General features: G+C 46.8%; 1 protein-coding gene across 11 annotated transcripts in view; it reads right to left on the bottom strand.

Annotated features, from left to right (window-relative positions):
* Positions 1–25,038, bottom strand: part of LOC134933186 (uncharacterized) — a 495,026-nt gene that overhangs the window by 92,979 nt on the left and 377,009 nt on the right. For 9 of the 11 annotated variants that reach the window (XM_063928206.1, XM_063928207.1, XM_063928209.1 and 6 more), the window contains one exon: positions 4,666–4,763. The exons of 1 other annotated variant lie outside the window; for it this stretch is intronic. In XM_063928206.1, the coding sequence (XP_063784276.1) occupies positions 4,666–4,763 (98 nt within the window). Of the gene's footprint in view, positions 1–4,665; positions 5,219–25,038 lie in introns of those variants that run through there. One more of the 11 variants, XM_063928204.1, reaches the window with a different exon arrangement.

Here is a 25,038-nt window from a genome sequence, read left to right as displayed (position 1 = left end):
TTCCATAGCCCTCTTGGAGTCGGTATCAGCGTTCCATTGATGGATCCACAGGGCCCTCCTGGCTGATATCGACATGGCATTGGTTCTTGAACCCAAGAGACAGACGTCCCTCGCCGCATCCTTTATGTAATCTGCAGCGTCCTTAATATAACCAAGAGTTAGAAGGACATTATCTTTATCCAGAGTATCCATATCATTAGCTAAATTCTCAGCCCATTTAGCAATAGCACTACTCACCCATACCGACGCCACAGCGGGTCTGAGCAATGCACCTGAATTAGCGAAGATGGACTTCAGAGACGTCTCCAGCTTGTGATCCGCCGGATCTTTGAGAGCTGTCGTGTCAGGAAGCGCCACTTTCTTAGACAAACGAGATAAAGCTTTGTCAACAGTTGGAGATGCCTCCCATTTTTCCCTGTCATCAGAGGGGAAAGGATACGCCATGTAAATTCTCTTGGGAATCTGCCATTTCTTATCCGGCGACTCCCAAGCCTTTTCACAAAGAGTATTTCATGAGAGGGGGGAAATTTCACCTCAGGTTTTTTTCCCTTGAACAAGCAAATCCTTGTTTCCTGTACCGCAGGTTCATCAGAAATGTGTAAAACATCTTTTATAGCCACAATCATGTACTGAATACTCTTAACTAAACGTGGATGTAATGCTGCCTCAGTGAAATCGACGTCGGAATCAGAGTCCGTGTCGGTATCAGTATCTACCACCTGAGTAAATGGCCGCTTTTGCGCCCCAGACGGGGTCTGAACCTGACACAAAGCCTCTTCCATGGACTTTTTCCACACCTGGGTCTGTGCCTAAGACTTATCTAATCTCTTTGATAAGGAAGCTACATTCAAGTTTATCGTACTGAGCAATGCTAGCAAATCAGGTGTCGGCTGCGTCGAGAGTCCCAACTCTAGCCCCGCATCCGCTCCCCCCAATAACCTCCTCCGGTGAAAAAGCTTCAGCCTCAGACATGCCGACACGTAGTACCAACACACAGAACGTCCCTGCTAGGTGACAGGCCTACAATAAAGCCCAGATAGAGGACAGAGGGAGTATGCCAGCTCACACCTCAGCGCCCATATATCGCAAAAAACGATATATGTACCCAGCGCTGCTTTATCTCACTATTAAGCACCACACTGCAGCCCCCGTTACTTGGAGAATCGTGGAGGTCCCCGCAGCGTCTTTATCCCTCAGCCGCGTGTTGCAGGGAAAATGGTGCCGGTGAGCTGCGGGACGAAGCTACGCCCCCTTGCCGGCGCGCTTCGGCCCGCCAAATTCAAAAGTGTTTAAAAATGCCGGCGGGGGTCTGTACACGGTGCCGAGGCACCCACAATCTTTGTGCCGCCCTGAGAAACTTCAGTAACATGCTGCCCAGGGCGCCGCCGCCCCCCCCCCCCCCCCCCCCAAGCGCCCTGCACCCAGTGAATACCGTTGGTGATGTGTGTGGGAGCATGGAGCACAGCGTCACCGCTGTGCTTTACCTTCCGTCACTGAAGTCTTCTGCCGTCCTGAAGTCTTCTGATCTTCTCATACTCACCCGACTTCTGTCTTCGGTCTTCTATGAGGGGTTGACGGCATGGCTCCGAGAACAAGCAGCTAGGCGCACCAAGTGATCGAACCCTCTGGAGCTAATGGTGTCCAGTAGCCGAGAAGCAGAGCCTTGAAACTCACAGAAGTAGGTCCTGCTTCTCTCCCCTCACTCCCACGCTGCAGGGAGTCTGTAGCCAGCAGTGCTCCCTGAAAATAAAAAACCTAACAAAAAGTTTTTTCTAGAGAAACTCAGTAGAGCTCCCCTAGTGTGCATCCAGTCACTCCTGGGCACAAAGTCTAACTGGAGGAGGTCTGGAGGAGAGGCATAGAGGGAGGAGCCAGTTCACACCCAGTTTAAGTCTTTTTAGTGTGCCCAAGCTCCTGCGGATCCCGTCTATACCCCATGGTCCTTTTGGAGTCCACAGCATCCTCTAGGACGTAAGAGAAAATAAGATTCCTTTACCTGCTCAGGTACCTTCTCAGTTATGTGTAAAATGTCCGTAATGGCTTCAATCATTAGTTGCACCCCCTTAGCAAGTGATGCATCCCCCCCTGCATACCCCCATCACCGTTCCCTGTATCAGAGTCGGTATCAGTGTCAGCTTGCATTATCTGGGCAAGTATTTGTTTTTGTGGGTACGTAGGGGGTTCTTAGACAAAGCAGTGGGGGCTGAGTATGCCAAATCTTCCACATATTTTCTCAAAAACAGTGTTTCTTTCTTAGTCTGTGACATCCTAGTTGATATCTGGGATATCATGCCCCATAAAGAATCCACCCATGTGGGTTCTGATTCAGAAGGCTGGGAAAGTACATTGCAGTCCCGAGTACATGGAATAGACTCCTCAGAAGAAGACTCTACAATACAGAACACAGTCCTTAGAAATGGTAACGTGGACATACACACACACACACACACACACACACACACACACACACACACACAGGAAAATGTCAGACACAATTTCCCCCAGAGTACCTGCAGAGAAGCACAGTATAAGGAGCCAGCCACACAGTGCCCCTTGGGGCAGTTATTATGATAAAAGCCTGGCACTGACTAACCAACCTTAATAGGTTAATTAGTACTAACAACACACTCATCCCCTGTCTATAACACCCTGGTACCGCAGAGGATAACTGGAGTTATGTGGAAATCAGTGTCTTGTTCCTATGATCTGCAGGGACAAAATGGCGCTGATGAGTGCTGGATCCGCTCTGAGAAGCCCCGCCCCCTGTAGTTGCGTGCAGCTTCCCGCACAACTTGATTATATTGGCCTGAGGTTTTGTATGCTCACAGCGGGATTAGCCCCTGTCAGCTGCTTGTACCAGTTTAGGGTGATCGCGCTGGCCCAGGACGCCCCTCAGAGCGCCTACACTGTGTGTTGCTGAGCCTTCATGGGAGCGCAGCCTGTCAGAGCTGCGCTCCCACCCTTGTGCCGCCATTCTCGTCGGCAACCAGCTAACCGGGCCACCGGTGCTGTACTCACCACTCTTCTTTCTTCTGGCTCTGTTAGGGGGTGGCGGCCGTGTTGCAAGAGTGAGCGGTCGCCTCGTGGGCTTGCGATCAGCACCCTCAGGAGCTCAGTGTCCATTCAGCGGAGATAGAGAACCATTAACTTCAAGAGTTGGTTCCTACTCCCCCCCCTAAGTCCCACGAAGCAGGGAGGCCAGCAGCCTTCATGTAACCTATTACTCTATTAAAACAAAAAAACTCCTGGGAGCTCCCCTAGCTGTGACCGGCTCCTCAGGGCACCTTTTCTAAACTGAGTCTGGTAGGAGGGGCATAGAGGGAGGAGCCAGGCCACACTATTAATCTCTTAAAGTGCCCATGGCTCCTAGCGGACCCGTCTATACCCCATGGTACTAAAATGGATCCCAGCATCCTCTAGGACGTAAGAGAAATAATAGCAAACCTTCCCTTACTGTATGTGAGAGGTAGACAGAGTGAAGGGAACAGCACACCCAAGCTAAGCAGCCCCAGTGAGACTGCAAGCTGTTATATCACGGTGTAACACCAGAGTTTTAGTCCTTTTCAGGACACAGATTGTGTACAATATCGGCTCTCCCCCTTTGCTACACCCCTGTACCAGTTTTCCTGCATATCCTGAGTGTCTGGAGCACCTGTGTGTGCCTGCTGCTGCAGCTGTAAGCAGAGGAAGGCACAAAGACGTCGCTGGTCCCGCTCTGAGGAAGCTCTGCCCCCTGTAATGGCTTCATAGATATTCATACTGGTAAAGTCTCCATAAAAAAGTGTAAAAACATCACAAAAATGTTAGTTTCCACTACCGCTGCCAGTGTACACAGGGGGGCTATAGCGAATCTCTCCTGGGAGGGTCCTGTATGCCGCCCCTGCATTTTTGCCGCACCAAGAACCGGGGGACCCCCATAGCGGGGCCCCCGGTTTGTACTCACCACTCTTGTCACCTTCAGGCAATGTTAGGTGTGTGCGGCGTGCTGAGATGCTGCGATTGTGACCGCTAAGGCACAGTGCCCCGCTGTACAACAACCTCTGAAGACGGTGGTACTGCAGCCGGTAAGAGACTCTGACGCCTGAAGAGACCAGTAACCGCCCCCCGACCCCCAACCCTAACTCCCACAGTGCAGGTATGCTGTTGCCCAAACAGCATACCGAAAATAATAAAGTTTTAAAAGAAAGTGAAGAAAAAACTCTGGAGCTGCAGAGATGTGCATCCTCTCCTGAGGGCACTTTTTTCTAAACTGCCTGTGGGAGGGGGCATAGAGGGGAGGAGCCAGCACACCCAGTTGAAGAAATTTAAAGTGCACCGGCTCCTTTGGACCCCGGCTATACCCCATCATACTAATTCCCCAATATCCCTTATGGATGCTAGAGAAATATACGCAGAAATATATAATTCATAAAGATATATATAGATATATATGTATATAGATGGATGGATAGATAGATAGATAGATAGATAGATAGATAGATAGATAGGATAGATAGATAGGATAGATGGATACATACACACACACACACACACACACACACACACACACACACACATATACTACCTACGTAGAAGTACTATGCTACATGGAACTTGTTTCAAGAAATAAAGGCAGTTCACATGTTTATTCAATTATGCAATGTCATATGGATTTATTTTCTTTACCTGTTATTTGCATTTGGATCACTTTTACTTCTCTTATTCAGGACACGACACTTCTCATGAGAAGACCTCGAGCGTTGCGTCCTGGCAGTACATGAGTCCTGGAGGTTAAATGAAAAAAAAAATACCTACTGTGCACAGGTATTTACTGTAGCTAGGAATCCCCTTCAAATACATTGGTGAGAGGATAGAAGATGGCAACACACTGAAATGTTTTTCTGCTGTATCCTTTTTATGTGCATCATTTACACAGATGTCTCTAAATGCATTTCTGTGCAACCTTTCCTGATATACTGTATTGTAGACGCACTTGGCGTACATGAAGTAATTGTGTGCTGTAAACCAAAATATGTACTTTTTCTAGTACATTACAGAACATGAAAATAACTGAAAAGCTACAATAGGCAACACAGCAGTTTCCATTAACCCTGTTGCTGCAGAGAGCTCCCTGCACCTGCAAGAAAAATAAAAAATGATCTCTTCCCCATTGGTCCAGATGAATGGTGGGAACTGCAAGCAGCTTCAGCCGGGCAAGCCACACCCTCGCATCACCTTTCTGTGTAAAACAAAATAAATTGTAAAAGGGTGTGGGTGTGTAAGGTGGGCTGGAGTTGATGTATCAAGCAGTGAAAAATAGGATTTTAATACCTACCGGTAAATCCTTTTCTCTTAGTCCGTAGAGAATGCTGGGGACACTTCAAGAACCATGGGGTATAGATGGGATCCGCAGGAGACATGGGCACTTTAAGACTTTCAAAGGGGTGTGAACTGGCTCCTCCCTCTATGCCCCTCCTCCAGACTCCAGTTATAGGAACTGTGCCCAGGGAGACGGACTTTTCGAGGAAAATAATTTATTGTTAAACTAAGGTGAGATACATACCAGCTCACACCTCAAGCACGCCGTACAACATGGCATTCAACACAACGCAGGTCAACAGCATGAACAACATCAGCAACAGGCTGACTATAAACGTAACACAACATGTGTGTAACCACAACTAACTACTGCAGATACAGTACGCACTGGGACGGGCGCCCAGCATCCTCTACGGACTAAGAGAAAAGGATTTAACGGTAGGTATTAAAAATAAGAATTTACTTACCGATAATTCTATTTCTCGTAGTCCGTAGTGGATGCTGGGGACTCCGTCAGGACCATGGGGAATAGCGGCTCCGCAGGAGACAGGGCACAAAAGTAAAAGCTTTAGGATCAGGTGGTGTGCACTGGCTCCTCCCCCTATGACCCTCCTCCAAGCCTCAGTTAGGATACTGTGCCCGGACGAGCGTACACAATAAGGAAGGATTTTGAATCCCGGGTAAGACTCATACCAGCCACACCAATCACACTGTACAACCTGTGATCTGAACCCAGTTAACAGCATGATAACAGCGGAGCCTCTGAAAAGATGGCTCACAACAATAATAACCCGATTTTTGTAACAATAACTATGTACAAGTATTGCAGACAATCCGCACTTGGGATGGGCGCCCAGCATCCACTACGGACTACGAGAAATAGAATTATCGGTAAGTAAATTCTTATTTTCTCTGACGTCCTAAGTGGATGCTGGGGACTCCGTCAGGACCATGGGGATTATACCAAAGCTCCCAGTGCGGATGACTCTGCAGCACCGAGTGAGAGAACTCCAGGTCCTCCTCAGCCAGGGTGTGCCCCTGACCAAGTAGCTGCTCGGCAAAGTTGTAAAGCCGAGACCCCTCGGGCAGCCGCCCAAGATGAGCCCACCTTCCTTGTGGAATGGGCATTTACATATTTTGGCTGTGGCAGGCCTGCCACAGAATGTGCAAGCTGAATTGTACTACACATCCAACTAGCAATCGTCTGCTTAGAAGCAAGAGCACCCAGTTTGTTGGGTGCATACAGGATAACAGCAAGTCAGTTTTCCTGACTCCAGCCGTCCTGGAAACCTATATTTTCAGGGCCCTGACAACATCTAGCAACTTGGAGTCCTCCAAGTCCCTAGTAGCCGCAGGTACCACAATAAGCTGGTTCAGGTGAAACGCTGACACCACCTTAGGGAGAAACTGGGGACGAGTCCGCAGCTCTGCCCTGTCCGAATGGACAATCAGATATGGGCTTTTGTGAGACAAAGCCGCCAATTCTGACACTCGCCTGGCCGAGGCCAGGGCCAACAGCATGGTCACTTTCCATGTGAGATATTTCAAATCCACAGATTTGAGCGGTTTAAACCAATGTGATTTGAGGAATCCCAGAACTACGTTGAGATCCCACAGTGCCACTGGAGGCACAAAAGGGGGTTGTATATGCAGTACTCCCTTGACAAACTTCTGGACTTCAGGAACTGAAGCCAATTCTTTTTGGAATAAAATCGACAGGGCCGAAATTTGAACCTTAATGGACCCCAATTTGAGGCCCATAGACACTCCTGTTTGCAGGAAATGCAGGAATCGACCGAGTTGAAATTTCTTCGTGGGGCCTTCCTGGCCTCACACCACGCAACCTATTTTCGCCACATGTGGTGATAATGTTGTGCGGTCACCTCCTTCCTGGCTTTGACCAGGGTAGGAATGACCTCTTCCGGAATGCCTTTTTCCCTTAGGATCCGGCGTTCAACCGCCATGCCGTCAAACGCAGCCGCGGTAAGTCTTGGAACAGACATGGTACTTGCTGAAGCAAGTCCCTTCTTAGCGGCAGAGGCCATGAGCCCTCTGTGAGCATCTCTTGAAGTTCCGGGTACCAAGTCCTTCTTGGCCAATCCGGAGCCACGAGTATAGTTCTTACTCCTCTACGTCTTATAATTCTCAGTACCTTAGGTATGAGAAGCAGAGGAGGGAACACATACACCGACTGGTACACCCACGGTGTTACCAGAACGTCCACAGCTATTGCCTGAGGGTCTCTTGACCTGGCGCAATACCTGTCCAGTTTTTTGTTCAGGCGGGACGCCATCATGTCCACCTTCGGTTCACAATCATGTGGAAGACTTCCCGATGAAGTCCCCACTCTCCCGGGTGGAGGTCGTGCTGAGGAAGTCTGCTTCCCAGTTGTCCACTCCCGGAATGAACACTGCTGACAGTGCTATCACATGATTTTCCGCCCAGCGAAGAATCCTTGCAGTTTCTGCCATTGTCCTCCTGCTTCTTGTGCCGCCCTGTCTGTTTACGTGGGCGACTGCCGTGATGTTGTCCCACTGGATCAATACCGGCTGACCTTGAAGCAGAGGTCTTGCTAAGCTTAGAGCATTGTAAATTGCTCTTAGCTCCAGTATATTTATGTGGAGAGAAGTCTCCAGACTTGATCACACTCCCTGGAAATTTTTTCCTTGTGTGACTGCTCCCCAGCCTTTCAGGCTGGCATCCGTGGTCACCAGGACCCAGTCCTGAATGCCGAATCTGTGGCCCTTTAGTAGATGAGCACTCTGCAGCCACCACAGAAGAGACACCCTTGTCCTTGGAGACAGGGTTATCCGCTGATGCATCTGAAGATGCGATCCGGACCATTTTTCCAGCAGATCCCACTGAAAAGTTCTTGCGTGAAATCTGCCGAATGGAATCGCTTCGTAAGAAGCCACCATTTTTCCCAGGACCCTTGTGCAATGATGCACTGACACTTTTCCTGGTTTTAGGAGGTTCCTGACTAGCTCGGATAACTCCCTGGCTTTCTCCTCCGGGAGAAACACCTTTTTCTGGACTGTGTCCAGAATCATCCCTAGGAACAGCAGACGTGTCGTCGGAGACAGCTGCGATTTTGGAATATTTAGAATCCACCCGTGCTGTCGTAGAACTACTTGAGATAGTGCTACTCCGACCTCCAACTGTTCACTGGATCTTGCCCTTATCAGGAGATCGTCCAAGTAAGGGATAATTAAGACGCCTTTTCTTTGAAGAAGAATCATCATTTCGGCCATTACCTTGGTAAAGACCCGGGGTGCCGTGGACAATCCAAACGGCAGCGTCTGAAACTGATAGTGACAGTTTTGTACCACGAACCTGAGGTACCCTTGGTGAGAAGGGCAAATTGGGACATGGAGGTAAGCATCCTTGATGTCCAGGGACACCATATAGTCCCCTTCTTCCTGGTTCGCTATCACTGCTCTGAGTGACTCCATCTTGATTTGAACCTTTGTATGTAAGTGTTCAAATATTTCAGATTTAGAATAGGTCTCACCGAGCCGTCTGGCTTCAGTACCACAATATAGTGTGGAATAATACCCCTTTCCTTGTTGTAGGAGGGGTACTTTGATTATCACCTGCTGGGAATACAGCTTGTGAATTGTTTCCAATACTGCCTCCCTGTCGGAGGGAGACGTTGGTAAAGCAAACTTCAGGAACCTGCGAGGGGGAGACGTCTCGAATTTCCAATCTGTACCCCTGGGATACTACTTGTAGGATCCAGGGGTCCACTTGCGAGTGAGCCCACTGCGTGCTGAAACTCTTGAGACGACCCCCCACCGCACCTGTTTGTACGGCCCCAGCGTCATGCTGAGGACTTGGCAGAAGCGGTGGAAGGCTTCTGTTCCTGGGAATGGGCTGCCTGCTGCAGTCTTCTTCCCTTACCTCTATCCCTGGGCAGATATGACTGGCCTTTTGCCCGCTTGCCCTTATGGGGACGAAAGGACTGAGGCTGAAAAGACGATGTCTTTTTCTGCTGAGATGTGACTTGGGGTAAAAAAGGTGGATTTTCCAGCTGTTGCCGTGGCCACCAGGTCCGATGGACCGACCCCAAATAACTCCTCCCCTTTATACGGCAATACTTCCATGTGCCGTTTGGAATCTGCATCACCTGACCACTGTCGTGTCCATAAACATCTTCTGGCAGATATGGACATCGCACTTACTCTTGATGCCAGAGTATCCCTCTGTGCATCTCGCATATATAGAAATGCATCCTTTAAATGCTCTATAGTCAATAAAATACTGTCCCTGTCAAGGGTATCAATATTTCCAGTCAGGGAATCCGACCAAGCCACCTCAGCGCTGCCCATCCAGGCTGAGGCGATCGCTGGTCGCAGTATAACACCAGTATGTGTGTATATACTTTTTAGGATATTTTCCAGCCTCCTATCAGTTGGCTCCTTGAGGGCGGCCGTATCTGGAGACGGTAACGCCACTTGTTTTGATAAGCGTGTGAGCGCCTTATCCACCCTAAGGGGTGTTTCCCAACGCGCCATAACTTCTGGCGGGAAAGGGTATACCGCCAATAATTTTCTATCGGGGGAAACCCACGCATCATCACACACTTCATTTAATTTATCTGATTCAGGAAAAACCACATGTAGTTTTTTCACACTCCACATAATACCCTTTTTTGTGGTACTTGTAGTATCAGAAATATGTAACATCTCCTTCATTGCCCTTAACAAGTAACGTGTGGCCCTAAAGGAAAATACGTTTGTTTCTTCACCGTCGACACTGGAGTCAGTGTCCGTGTCTGTGTCGACCGACTGAGGTAAAATGACATTTTAACGCCCCTGACGGTGTTTGAAACGCCTGGACAGGTACTAATTGGTTTGCCGGCCGTCTCATGTCGTCAACCGACCTTGCAGCGTGTTGACATTATCACGTAATTCCTTAAATAAGCCATCCATTCCGGTGTCGACTCCCTAGAGAGTGACATCACCATTACAGGCAATTGCTCCGCCTCCTCACCAACATCGTCCTCATACATGTCGACACACACGTACCGACACACAGCACACACACAGGGAATGCTCTGATAGAGGACAGGACCCCACTAGCCCTTTGGGGAGACAGAGGGAGAGTTTGCCAGCACACACCAAAAACGCTATAATTATACAGGGACAACCTTTATATAAGTGTTTTTCCCTTATAGCATTTTAATATATATAGTCATATCGCCAAATAAGTGCCCACCCTCTCTGTTTTAACCCTGTTTCTGTAGTGCAGTGCAGGGGAGAGCCTGGGAGCCTTCCCACCAGCATTTCTGTGAGGGAAAATGGCGCTGTGTGCTGAGGAGAATAGGCCCCGCCCCCTTTTCGGCGGGCTTCTTCTCCCGTTTTTCTGAGACCTGGCAGGGGTTAAATACATCCATATAGCCCCCAGGGGCTATATGTGATGTATTTTTAGCCAGAATAAGGTACTATCATTGCTGCCCAGGGCGCCCCCCCCAGCGCCCTGCACCCTCAGTGACCGCTGCTATGAAGTGTGCTGACAACAATGGCGCACAGCTGCAGTGCTGTGCGCTACCTTATGAAGACTGAAAAGTCTTCTGCCGCCGGTTTCTGGACCTCTTCACTTTTCGGCATCTGCAAGGGGGTCGGCGGCGCGGCTCCGGGACGAACCCCAGGGTGAGACCTGTGTTCCGACTCCCTCTGGAGCTAATGGTGTCCAGTAGCCTAAGAAGCCAATCCATCCTGCACGCAGGTGAGTTCACTTCTCTCCCCTAAGTCCCTCGATGCAGTGAGCCTGTTGCCAGCAGGACTCACTGAAAATAAAAAAACCTAACAAAACTTTTACTCTAAGCAGCTCTTTAGGAGAGCCACCTAGATTGCACCCTTCTCGGCCGGGCACAAAAATCTAACTGAGGCTTGGAGGAGGGTCATAGGGGGAGGAGCCAGTGCACACCACCTGATCCTAAAGCTTTTACTTTTGTGCCCTGTCTCCTGCGGAGCCGCTATTCCCCATGGTCCTGACGGAGTCCCCAGCATCCACTTAGGACGTCAGAGAAATCCTATTTTCTCATACGTCCTAGAGCATGGGTCTTCATCCTGTGGCCCTCCAGCTGCTGTGAAACTACACATCCCAGCATGCCCTGCCACAGTTTTGCTATTAAGGTATGCTAAAACTGAGGCAGGGCATGCTGGGATGTGTAGTTCCACAGCAGCTGGAGGGTCGCAGGTTGAAGACCCATGTCCTAGAGGATGCTGGGGACACTTCAAGAACCATGGGGTTTATACCAAAGCTCTAGAAAGGGCGGGAGAGTGCGAATGACTCTGCAGCACCGATTGACCAAACATGAGGTCCTCATCAGCCAGAGTATCAAACTTGTAGAACTTCGCAAAGGTGTTTGAACCCGACCAAGCAGCCGCTCGGCAAAGTTGTAATGCCGAGACCCCCCGGACAGCCGCCCAGGACGAGCCCACCTTTCTGGTAGAATGGGCCTTCACCGATTTCGGCAACAGCAATCCAGCCGTAGAATGAGCCTGCTGAATCGTATGAGAGATCCAGCGCGCAATAGTCTGCTTGGAAGCAGGAGCCCCAATTTTGTTGTGAGCATACAGGACAAACAGAGCCTCTGTTTTCCTAACCTGAGCCGTTCTGGCCACATAAATTTTCAAAGCTCTGACGACGTTGAGAAACTGCGATTCCAGCAAGGCGTCAGTAGCCACTGGCACCACAATAGGTTGGTTCAAGTGGAACGACGAAACCACTTTCGGCAGAAACTGCTGACGAGTCCGCAACTCTGCTCTATCTTCATGGAAGATCAAATAAGGGCTCTTGTGAGACAAGGCCGCCAATTCAGACACCCGCCTGGCGGATGCCAAGGCCAACAGCATAACCACTTTCCAAGTGAGAAATTTCAACTCCTCCTTTTGTAAAGGTTCAAACCAATGAGATTGAAGGAATTGCAACACCACGTTAAGATCCCACGGTGCCACAGGGGGCACAAAAGGAGGTTGGATGTGCAACACGCCTTTAACAAAAGTCTGAACTTCTGGAAGGGAGGCCAATTGTTTTTTGGAAGAAAACCGATAAGGCTGAAATATGTACTTTAATGGAGCCCAACTTTAGGCCCGCATCCACACCGGCTTGTAGAAAATGAAGAAAACGTCCTAACTGAAGTTCTTCCGTAGAAGCCTTCTTGGATTCTCCAAATACGGAGGTAATGTTTAGATGTTACTCCTTTCCTGGCCTGAATAAGAGTGGGGATGACTTCCTTGGGAATACCCTTTCGGGCTAGGATCCGGCGTTCAACCTCCAAGCCGTCAAACAAAGTCGCAGTAAGTCTTGGAACACGCACGGCCCCTGCTGTAACAGATCCTCCCTCAGAGGAAGAGGCCAGGGTTCTCGTATGAGTAATTCCTGAAGATCTGGATACCAAGCCCTCCTTGGCCAGTCTGGACCAATGAGGATCGCTTGAACCTTTGTTCTTCTTATGATCTTTATCATTTTTGGAATGAGTGGAAACAGAGGAAACACGTACACCGACTGAAACACCCACAGTGTCACTAGGGCGTCCACTGCTATTGCTTGAGGGTCTCTCGACCTGGAACAATATCTCTGAAGTTTTTTGTTGAGGCGAGACGCCATCATGTCTATTTGAGGAATTCCCCAAAGACTTGTCACTTCTGCAAAGACCTCTTGATGAAGACCCCACTCTCCTGGATGGAGATCGTGTCTGCTGAGGAATTCTGCTTCCCAGTTGTCCACTCCTGGAATAAAGATCGCTGACAGAGCGCTTGTATGCCTTTCCGCCCAACGGAGAACCTTTGTGGTCTCTGCCATAGCCGCTCTGCTCTTTGTTCCGCCCTGGCGGTTTATGTACGCTGTCAAAGTCAGAAAAATATCTCTATGCACACTACCATATTTGCACCTCACACAGGTCCGTGCTGCGCATGCGTACGCTCTCCCGTACGTGCGCATACTCACAGTCGCGGGCACCCGCAGGTGCATGGTATGCGTATTTACGGTAGAGTTTATGTGGTTGTAGCGTGCGACTCAATCATTACATATTTTCACTAATAATGTATTTTGTAGATCATGGTCCCTTTGATAGATTCTGAAAGTTTGGTTAATATAGAATGTTTATGAACAGAGGAATCCCTCTTTGTGTGATACGAAGGGTCAGACAGGAGTAATACAGTGGTGTTTAGTATCCATCGGAAGAATATTTAATTAGAAATATTCCGGTGTTGGTTTGAAGCAGATCAATCGCTCGTGCGAATAGTTATGGACATAAGAAGTTTATGAACATTTACTTTATTTGCACTTTATTACCCATGCGGCGGGAAACCCAGTTTCCCTCCCACCTGAGCAGTTGGAAATAGTCACAGCCCACCTGTATGAATCAACCTATGACCTTTTGTTATAATGCGAAGCCGAATTCCTGTGTCCAATGAACAATGAGATTGTAGGGACCATTGAATTGTATTGTGTGTGGGGCATAAATAGGCAGGCCGACCGTATCCAGTTCTCTCTCTTCAACGGTTCTCATTGCTGATAATCGGGAGCTGGATATCGAGGCGCATGCGATCGTTCCCCTTGTGCGTAAGTTTTCTCCGTAATCATATTGTCTTACTGTGAGCCATCTCTCTCTCTCTCTCTATCTCTCTCTCTCTACTCTTTCTCTCGTATTTTCCTTAAATTGTATTGTATTGTATTTCCTGTGTAGTTTATCTGGTTAGTTGGTTTATGTTATATTGTAGTGTATCATTTGTACTGTGATTCCTTTTGCAAGTATAATAGTTATAATACATATAATAGGTTTCGGACCCTAAGCCCAGGTATCTGTGTATTTTTTTATAAGGGTTAAGTATTCTCTGAGCGTCGGTGACGCTCAAGCAGCTTTGTAGTTAATCAGGTTACACCAGGTTGCACTTACACTCTGTCTCTACACTAAAGTATACTGTGTATCTCATCGTTAAAGGTATAGATATAAAGGTTTAAACGTTGTAAGCGTCTGCACCGCTGGTGATCTCCTCGTGGTCCCGAGCGTACGCTACGCTATAGCGAATCATCACGTTAGTCGGCAGCCAATAGCGTGCCTGCCTGTGATCACTGGGCCGTAAGCGAACGTGACGCCTGAGCGTCTCGACTACGGTTGAGCGATCGCTACACAACTTGCGTACCCTTACGGTACTTCTTACGTAGATAGCGTACAGTGTTCTTAGACCTCTTAAGGTGTTTTATATACGATAAATATTCAGCTTTATCAATTGGCGGCTCGCCCGTCCTTCACATATCTGCACTAGGTAGATCAGCAGACATTATCCCTCAGCAAAAGGCGGGAGGTTGTATCCCTCGTAGTGCTGACAGGATAAGCGTCTGCTTCGCTTAGGTAAAGAGTGCTGAAGGAATCCGGGAACCGGAGGTAAGAACAAAACGCTAGTGTCTTTTAAAACTGTTTATTTTTCTGTCTTGCGTACACACGCACGCACACATATATATATCTGCATTTCTTTTTCTTTTTTCATTTTCGTATATCACTCTCCTGTCTGCCAGTTTTTATAGTTGATAGAAGTGCTAAAAGAGATTTGCCGTTATTTCATAGTTTAAGAGTAATATAGTTAAAAGATAGACAAACACACAGTTTTGCCTGGGAGATAAGGCGAAGTCAGTGTGTTTGTGTGGTAGATGATCAAGGATCATCTACATTGATAAAAGTATAAATTGTGTTACGGTGGATCTTTGCTTTGCGTATACGTGTCTCTAACAAAGACTTGCGTACGCAATCCAAAGGCCGACGCACGCAGCGTACGTTACGCAACGGGGCGTCCGGTTACGCCCACGTAGCTCAAGTCACGATAAGTTGATTTTTAACGCAAAGCGATAAATAACGCGAGGCGAGAAATAATGCAAGTCTATTTTTGGGTGTCCGAAATTTAGTTAACAGATCCTGCTCCTAATTGGTAACACACCTGATCTGAAGAAAAATTTCTGCGCAGAAATAGAAATAGAAACAAAAGTGTACATGTGATGAGTGAGTGTTTTTACAATTTTTAAAGGTTGAACCACAAGAAAAGTCGAGTACTCGTGAGGTACATGCGTGTAAGTGACGTGCACGGTGGCTAGGGAGGCATCTCTGGTTAAATACAATTTTGAGCATTAGAGTATAGCAGACCAGGAGGTCATACTGTAACAAGACCAGGAGGTCATAACAGACCAGGAGGTCCAGGTACAGCCGACAAGGAAGTCCGCTATACAGTTCACAGGCACAACACCGAAAAGGGTTGGTGCAACACCCATATAGGCCATATAAGCTCTGGCTGAAGGAATTCGCAGTCGTAAGTTTCGATTCCATTGGTCTTTCCGTACATAAGCTTAGTTGTTTGTGTACTGAACGACTGGACCGCACGTAAGTGTGTGCAGTAGTTAGTAATCTGACCTAATACCATTAGAGTAAAGGGGTCACAAACGCTATCTGTACACTCTAACGTGATTTGTGTAATTTTTTTTATTTTAAGGGAAGTTCGCTGCTCACTCAGGAACTATCCAGCAACCAATAGTTACTGGAAAGAGTAAGTGTTCTTCGGATAACCCTCGCAGGTTCCAGTAAATAGAGGTTCAGGTCGCAGGGGCCCTAGGTCGAGTACGCCAGCACCATATCGGTGTGATCAGGTCGTATTGGTCGGCGTGGGCGAGTGAGTGGGGTACTCGGTAAACCGCCACCGTCAGCCTATTGTTGGCATTTGGTTTTGCGTAAAGGGTTGACTAAATAAAGCAACACTTTCGAACTATGGGGGCCACTTGTTCAGGTAGGGGACGATCAACCTCGGTTCGGGTTGATTCAGTGGTCCGACCAATTGGGTCGGCCAGGTATATAATGTGTGAGAAATATGGAAGTCACACAGAAACTTTATGTGATGAATGGGAGAGAATGACTGTACATGACGGGGAGAAATTCCCAAGAATAGGGAGCTTCAGCTCAGAAGTGTTACAAAATTTAAGGAGGAGGATATGTCTCATAAAATCAACAAAGAGACGAATCCAACATTATGATTATTTACAGTTGTGGCAACAGGAAGGTGAGATACAGAGAGGTTTGGCTCAGGCGGCGGGATCTGGCTCTAACAGAAAACTGATTGCCACGGCCCCGCCGCCACCATACATATCAGGAGAGAAGTTGATTGCGGAGAAAGACGCACTAAGGTGTAACACAAAATCACTTAGTAACTGTGTAAATGTTAATGATAATGTTAACCCATTAACCCATGCAAGTATTAACCCGTGCAAGTTGTACCCTGTTTTGAACTTTCCTCAGGAGTGTGATCAAGAGGACGAATCGGCAACGATTTCAGCGCTCTCTCTAGCAGCCACCATAGCAGAGACCACAGTAGACACAGCTCCACCCACGAGATTAGTAAAGGCCCCTAGCGGAGGGATAGGTGAGGTCGTATCAACTGGTAAGTACGGCACCATGCATTATGCTGAAACTATTTCACCACAGCCTGTAGAATCTACACAGAATGAGGTTGTTAGAATTACACCTGTTAGAGTAATAGCAGTGCCAAATGGGAAAACAGATGCATCAGGAGCCACTCCCATTAGGAACATTGCCATGTACACTCCATTTTCCCGAATGGAATTAAGGACCATAGTGTCTGAATTTCCTGACCCTAGAAAAGACTTAGTTGCCAGTCAAAAATACATCAGAGACTTAGGTAACACTGTAGAGCCCAACAATAAAGACTGGCAGATATTGCTGAGAGCATGTTTACCCTCAAATGTCGACGCAACTCAATTTTTAGCTGATTGCGGACTAGGTCATGATGTACCTCTTACAGATGTGTACAACCAAGATAATGTGAAAAGAATAAACTTGCAGCTAAAAGAGTATTTCCCAGCAGTAGCTAAATGGAATAAGATATTCTCCATTAAACAGAAGGAGTCAGAGACAGCTGCAGAGTATTTTCACAGAGCATTATTAGAAATGGCAAAATACACAGGCATAGAGGACATTAAAACAGACACAAACCATCGGGAAGTAGCAGTATCGGTACTGATGGATGGTTTAAAAGAGTCATTGAAGACTAGGGTACAGACCACGCAACCATGTTGGCGAGGTCTGTCTGTGGCTACTTTGAGAGAGGCTGCTATTGATCACGACAGAAACATCACCAGACACAGGGAACAACAAGGTGACAAATTAATGTCAGTAAGTATACAGGCTCTGACCACAAGGCAGCCTTTGTTTGTATCACCAAATCCTGTGGGTAAGTCAAGTATGGTTACTTGTTATTCTTGTCACAAACAGGGACACATGGCACGAGATTGTAGAGTAAAGAATCCACGAAACTCATACCAAACCCCTAGACAACGACACGACACACGACATTGGGAGCAAGGTCCGCAGAAACGGAGTTATGAGCCACATACAGGGGAAACAAAAAGATATCCCCCAAACAGAGACTGGCATGCCTCTGGTAGTTCCCAACTATCTCCCTCACAAGTAGTTGCTGCCAGCGGGATTCAGGGAGGTCACCATACCCAATAGGGGTGTGGCCATACCTGTAATCTGCAGCCAGTAAAATTAATTGCCAATCTTGGAAGTGAACCCGAGATCGCAATTAATGTAGCTGGTAAAACTTTAAACTTTCTTGTAGACACAGGGGCGGCCAAGTCAGTGATAAATTCGACAGTGGGCATGAGAACCACTGGTAGGACAATTCCAGCCATGGGAGTAACAGGAGTAGTCCAGCACTACCCTGTTAGCAAACCAGCCGAGATTACAATAGGGCCTTTGCATACCAAGCATTCCTTTTTGCTGGCTGCATCGGCACCAACCAATCTCCTGGGAAGAGACTTACTGTGTAAAATGGGGTGCGTCATTTATTGTACTCCTGAAGGTGTATTCTTGGACATACCTGAGAAACACGCTCAGGAAGTGCGAGACATGTTAGACTCCCCATCAAAATTAATGTCACATACCATTATGACAAATAGGAATCCATCCCAAATAGAAGAGATGACATCTCAGATACCAGAGTCACTTTGGACAAAAGACGGACAAGATACTGGATTAATGGCAAACGTAGCTCCAGTAGTTGTACAAGTAAAAGATGGTAGGATAGCTCCAAAAATCCCACAGTACCCTCTGAAGCCAGAGGTGGAGTTAGGAGTTTACCCAGTAATAGAGCGCTTGCTACAACAGGGCATTCTGGTAAGAACGTCCAGCACTGCTAATAGTCCCATCTTCCCTGTTAAAAAGAGTGGGGGGAGGGGTTACAGACTAGTGCAGGATCTAAGGGGGATTAACAAAATAGTTGAGAGTCAGTTCCCCGTAGTGCCAAATCCAGCTGTCATCCTAATGCAAATCCCTCCCACTGCCAAATTTTTCACTGTTATTGACCTCTGCTCCGCTTTCTTTTCGGTACCTCTGCACCCTGACAGCCAATATTTGTTTGCATTCACATACAGAGGAGTCCAATACACGTGGACTCGATTACCCCAAGGTTTCATAGATAGTCCAAGTATATTTTCTCAGGCTTTGCATGATTGTTTACAGTCTTTCCAACCAGACAGTGGATCAGTATTGATACAGTATGTGGACGATTTATTACTGTGTTCAGATTCACTGGAAGCATCTCTGAAGGATACGAAACAGCTCCTGTTTCATCTTTCAGACACCGGACACAAGGTGTCCAAAGACAAGTTACAATTATGCCAAACTAGGGTAAAATATTTGGGACACTGTCTAACACAAGGACTGAGACACCTGACCACTGATAGAATCCAAGCAATTAGAGACATGACTCTGCCACAAACCCAGCAACAGATCAGAACGTTTTTAGGAATGTGTGGGTATTGCCGTAATTGGATCCCAGGGTTTTCCATTTTGGCGTTACCTTTGCAGGAAATGGTCTCCTCAAACAAACCTGATAGGATTTCGCATACAGACGAGTCCGAAACAGCATTTGAGAGACTCAAACAGTGCCTAACGCAGGCACCAGCACTAGGTATGCCAGACTATGGGAAACCCTTTCAACTATACGGAACAGAAAGTGCTGGTTGCGCGGCAGGTGTACTAACCCAAAAGCACGGTGATGCCAGCAGGCCAGTTGCATACTACAGCGCTCAGCTAGACACGGTAGCGCGATCCCTCCCCACATGCTTGCGAAGCGTTGCTGCGATAGCATTGCTAGTGACAAAAAGCGAAGACGTCGTGCTAGGCCACAACCTCACAATCCATACGCTACATGCAGTATCAGCCTTATTGAATTCTGCCCAAACCAGACACGTCTCATCAGCGAGATTTACAAGATGGGAATTGGCACTAATGGCCCCCGTAAACATCACCATAAGGAGATGCAGTGCATTAAATCCTGCAACATATCTCCCAGGTGTGCCTGGTCAGGCACAAAGGGTGGAAGGTGAGAGTGATGGGGAAGGAGGATTTAATACAAAGGAAGATACACATGATTGTATGGAATATTTGACCCAAAATTTTACCGCAAGGCCTGACATCAGTGACAACCCACTGGAAGATGCAGAACTCACGTTCTACACGGACGGTAGTTGTCATAGACAGTCAGACTCGGGAGACTTGTGTACTGGATACGCAGTCGTAGATGACCAAGACACCATAGAAGCGGAACCGCTAGGCCCACCTCACTCAGCCCAGGTTGCTGAACTGGTCGCCCTAACCAGAGCATGTGAATTGGCTAAGGGTAAGTCAGCCAATATCTACACCGATTCTAGATACGCATTCGGGGTAGTCCATGATTTCGGAGCCCTATGGCGCCTCAGAAATTTCATGACGGCAGCTGGTACACCGGTAGCGCATGCAGCTCACATAAAAAGGCTTCTAACAGCGATACAGGAACCCGACAGAGTGGCTGTTATCAAATGTAAAGCACACACATATAGCCAAGACCCGGTATCACTTGGTAACAGCCGAGCAGACGAAGCTGCTAAGTTAGCAGCTGCTACCCCCATACAGACAGACACCACACAATTGATGGTATTTAATACCATTAACACACAGAAGTTGTGTGAAATGCAAAATTTGTGTTCCACACAGGAAAAGGCAGTCTGGAAGGCAAAGGGATGTGGCCAGGAGTCTTCAGGACTCTGGACGGATGGACATGGTAAACCAGTGGCCCCCAGAGCATATCTTCCATGTCTGGCTGAAGCAGCTCACGGGCTGACTCATCTAGGCAAGGAAGGGATGTGCAAATTGGTAAGAGCCTATTGGTGCGCCCCAGGATTCTCCTCTCATGCGAGTAAAAGAGCAATGTCATGCCTTACCTGTTTGAGAAAGAATATTGGAAAGGCAATACCTACAGAACCATCCCATATCCCACCTGCCGGCGGCCCTTTCCAGGTAATACAAATTGATTTTATACAATTACCCCCTTGTCGGAATTTGAAATATGTACTTGTTTGTATAGATGTTTTCTCAAATTGGGTCGAAGCATTTCCTGCAGCTACAAATACCGCTATGTTTACTGCTAAGAAAATTGTGCAGGAATTTGTATGTAGATATGGTATCCCTAGAATAATCGAAAGTGATAGGGGTACCCATTTTACAGGTGATGTCTTTCAAGGAATGTGTAAGTTGATGGGAATTGATAGCAAGCTGCACACTCCGTACCGTCCACAGGCGAGTGCGAAGGTCGAAAGAGTGAACAGCACTATTAAAAATAAATTGAGTAAAGTGATGGCAGAGACAGGATTGACATGGCCAGAAGCTTTACCCATTGTATTGTACAGTATCAGAACCACTCCCAGGTCCCCTCTTAATCTGTCCCCTTTTGAAATCTTGTTTGGTCGACAACCGCATGTCATGATTAACCCTCAGGATGATTTGAAATGTAACAATGAAGTAACTGTAAAGTACTTGATTAACATGAGTAAACAGTTAAGGAATCAAAATGATAATCTGAAGTTGGTGATTCCTGATCTACCTGATAGTAATTGTCATGACATTAAACCTGGGGATTATGTAATGATACGGAATTTTCTACGCTCAGGTTGCCTTATTGACAGATGGGAAGGACCATACCAGGTCTTATTGACTAGCACTACGGCATTGAAGGTTGCTGAGAGAGAGACTTGGGTCCATTCATCCCACTGCAAGAAGGTTGCTGATCCAGAGAAGTCCCGTGATAAGGAACAGACGGTAGAGGTTGTATCACTGGAGTGTCTGTTCCAGGAGGACTGAGGCGGCACCTGAGCCTTGAAGACCGAGAGCTGTTGTCGACTCCCCACTCCCTTTTATTGTTTTTCTCCACTTCCCATCCCCTCTCCCTCAAATTTATTTTTCCTCCTTCTCATTCTTCTCCGTTTCCTCCTATAAGATGGACTTGCCCCAAGAGACTGTGATCCGGATTTTCCTGTTGACCATGATGTTGACCAGAGCAGTCTGTTCCGGCGAGAGTACCATGGAGGTCGATAGAGGTTCTGGAATGGGTTCTGATGATAAAGATGGAGGCGTAGTTTTCCAAGATCAACCTAACCAACAAGCAAAGGCGAGTATCAGAAAACGATCCGATAGCATTGATCATAGAAGAAATTGTGACGGATTGTTAGCTGAAGAAAACTGTATCTGTAGGCTCTGTAACAATGTCATTGAGGATGGGTGCATAAAGAAATGCCAATCCAGTTTTAATATCCATATGGACCGGCATCCATTGAGTGACTATCACTCCTTAGTGGGTAATGTGTTAAACAAAACAGATTGCTGGGTATGCTCTCAAGTACCTCAAGGTCATAGCAAATCAGGGCTAGTACCATTTCCTTTAACGATAGGGGAGGTACTTGAGTTAAATGGTGGGAGACCGGTGGACAGGAGGTTTAATATCTCCAGCCCTCCTAGTTTGAAGCTCCACCAATACCATGTGGATAGGTCCCTATTATGTTTCAACATCTCCAATCCCAGAAAGCCGGGAAATTGGGAAGTGTCATGGAGTAACCACACCATGACCTTTTCGCATAGAGCAGATAGAATGCCTACAGATACAGAGCTTGTACGCCACATAGCCAGTAGAGGAAAATCTTTCCGGTATAGATACACCTTAGGAAATAGGATTACTAGAGTTGGAGAAGTATCACCAGGATACTGTGCACATATCGTACAACCTGATACGTGCATTAAGCAGATGGAAGAATTAGGGATAGGAGATTTCACCTGGAAGGTGTGTAATATGGTTATGTCCTTCTCCGTCCCATATGTTCTCCCCGATGATGCATATTTCATATGCGGGAGAAAGGCGTACAAGTGGCTTGCCCCAAACTCTGAAGGATTGTGTTATATTGGAAAAGTATTGCCTGAAGTAATGACTGTAACACATGACAAAATGAAAGACATACACCGTGGTGCCCAAGCTCCTTATACTCACACCCATTACGAGCACGTTGTTAAAAGGCACCTGATAGAGAAGACAGAGCATCCGGCCTCTGATCTGATAAGTGAATCCACCGGGATTCAATTCTTAATCGCGTTAGATTTCACCCGCACCGCTAGAGGAGTGCTAAATTATAAATACATATCGGCGCTCGCAAATTTGTTAGATAATATCACTGAAATGTATGATGACACGTTTAGATATACTGGAAGGGAACTTCAAGCTTATAAAACAGAACTGGTGCAGCATAGAATGGTTCTTAATTACCTCACAGCAGTGACAGGCGGATATTGTGTTACATTGGCAACACAGTACGGCGTGAAGTGTTGCACGTATATCACGAATAGCACCGAGGATCCGGTCGAGGTCATAGACCAAAAGATGGACGATATTCTCCAATTGAAGTGGGAATTTCGCAGGAGACACAATCTCACTCTTGCTGCTGTAGGTAATGAGCTGACTGGTTGGGTGTCATGGTTGAACCCGCGAAATTGGTTCTCCGGTTTGGGAGACTGGGCTCAAGGAGTCATAATGGATGTTGGGAAGTTTCTCCTATGTATCTTAGGTGTTATCATAACGATCGGTTTGATATTTAGATGCGGTCAGGCTTTAATGAGGTGCAATCGTCGTACTAAGGTAATGAGTTTGAGGAGTGAGGAAACTGTAATTAACCTGGATTTGATTTATGACCCAATGATAGAAACAATGATGTGATGAAAATGCGATTTCTACGGTCCGTTTCTTTCACCTGTTTTTCTGGTTTTTCTCCAAGATAAAAAGACCCACTTGGACGAGGAAGTTGACGAGACGCTATACAGACAACGGATAGACCAAAGAAGAAGTTTTGACCACTTGAGAAATGGACATTTGATGAACTTTGCCATGGATCCCCAGTTTCCCTAGAATTCTTAAACTTACGCTAGCCCAACATTTTTTGTAAATCTAATGGCATTGACAAAGCTTATTGCTCACGCCTAATGAGCAAAACAGCGCAAAGAAGACGACTTTCAACTGATACCGAACAAAACTTCAACCGACAGATGTACATTAACCTGACATAGAATACCACCGCATTTACCGTAATTATGTCTTTTCTTCATTTCTACAACCCTCAGGTAATGACACACATAGTATAGGGAATACAGGCACAGATATCAGCAATCACATATTCCCCCATTCATGTATCATCAACTAAAATGTGCTCCCCATTTTGTTCAAAATCCGAAAAGAGCTCGGTAAAGTTTGACAGCCCATCCACAGACCCGTACCACGGGATAAGAAGGAATTCAAATGTATACTTCGCAATACCTCGAAGCTTGATTTACAACACGTACGGCACGATGATACATGACCCCCCAAACACGGATTCATACACACATGCTTCTGCTATCTCACTAGGTCATACCCTCTTCACACCTACTCCTCTCTCCTCCCTTACCCAACCATGGAAATGAATTAACCCCTAACATATATTTTTCTCCTTTTGAAATGTTTTCAGGAAGTGGCAGTTATTATTGACTGCCAAAGGGTGGACTGTCAAAGTCAGAAAAATATCTCTATGCACACTACCATATTTGCACCTCACACAGGTCCGTGCTGCGCATGCGTACGCTCTCCCGTACGTGCGCATACTCACAGTCGCGGGCACCCGCAGGCGCATGGTATGCGTATTTACGGTAGAGTTTATGTGGTTGTAGCGTGCGACTCAATCATTACATATTTTCACTAATAATGTATTTTGTAGATCATGGTCCCTTTGATAGATTCTGAAAGTTTGGTTAATATAGAATGTTTATGAACAGAGGAATCCCTCTTTGTGTGATACGAAGGGTCAGACAGGAGTAATACAGTGGTGTTTAGTATCCATCGGAAGAATATTTAATTAGAAATATTCCGGTGTTGGTTTGAAGCAGATCAATCGCTCGTGCGAATAGTTATGGACATAAGAAGTTTATGAACATTTACTTTATTTGCACTTTATTACCCATGCGGCGGGAAACCCAGTTTCCCTCCCACCTGAGCAGTTGGAAATAGTCACAGCCCACCTGTATGAATCAACCTATGACCTTTTGTTATAATGCGAAGCCGAATTCCTGTGTCCAATGAACAATGAGATTGTAGGGACCATTGAATTGTATTGTGTGTGGGGCATAAATAGGCAGGCCGACCGTATCCAGTTCTCTCTCTTCAACGGTTCTCATTGCTGATAATCGGGAGCTGGATATCGAGGCGCATGCGATCGTTCCCCTTGTGCGTAAGTTTTCTCCGTAATCATATTGTCTTACTGTGAGCCATCTCTCTCTCTCTCTCTATCTCTCTCTCTCTACTCTTTCTCTCGTATTTTCCTTAAATTGTATTGTATTGTATTTCC

Source organism: Pseudophryne corroboree, chromosome 6 (assembly GCF_028390025.1).
Source record: "Pseudophryne corroboree isolate aPseCor3 chromosome 6, aPseCor3.hap2, whole genome shotgun sequence".
In the NCBI taxonomy this organism is placed as follows: Eukaryota; Metazoa; Chordata; class Amphibia; order Anura; family Myobatrachidae; genus Pseudophryne; species Pseudophryne corroboree.
This window is presented reverse-complemented; position numbering and strand designations above follow the sequence as displayed.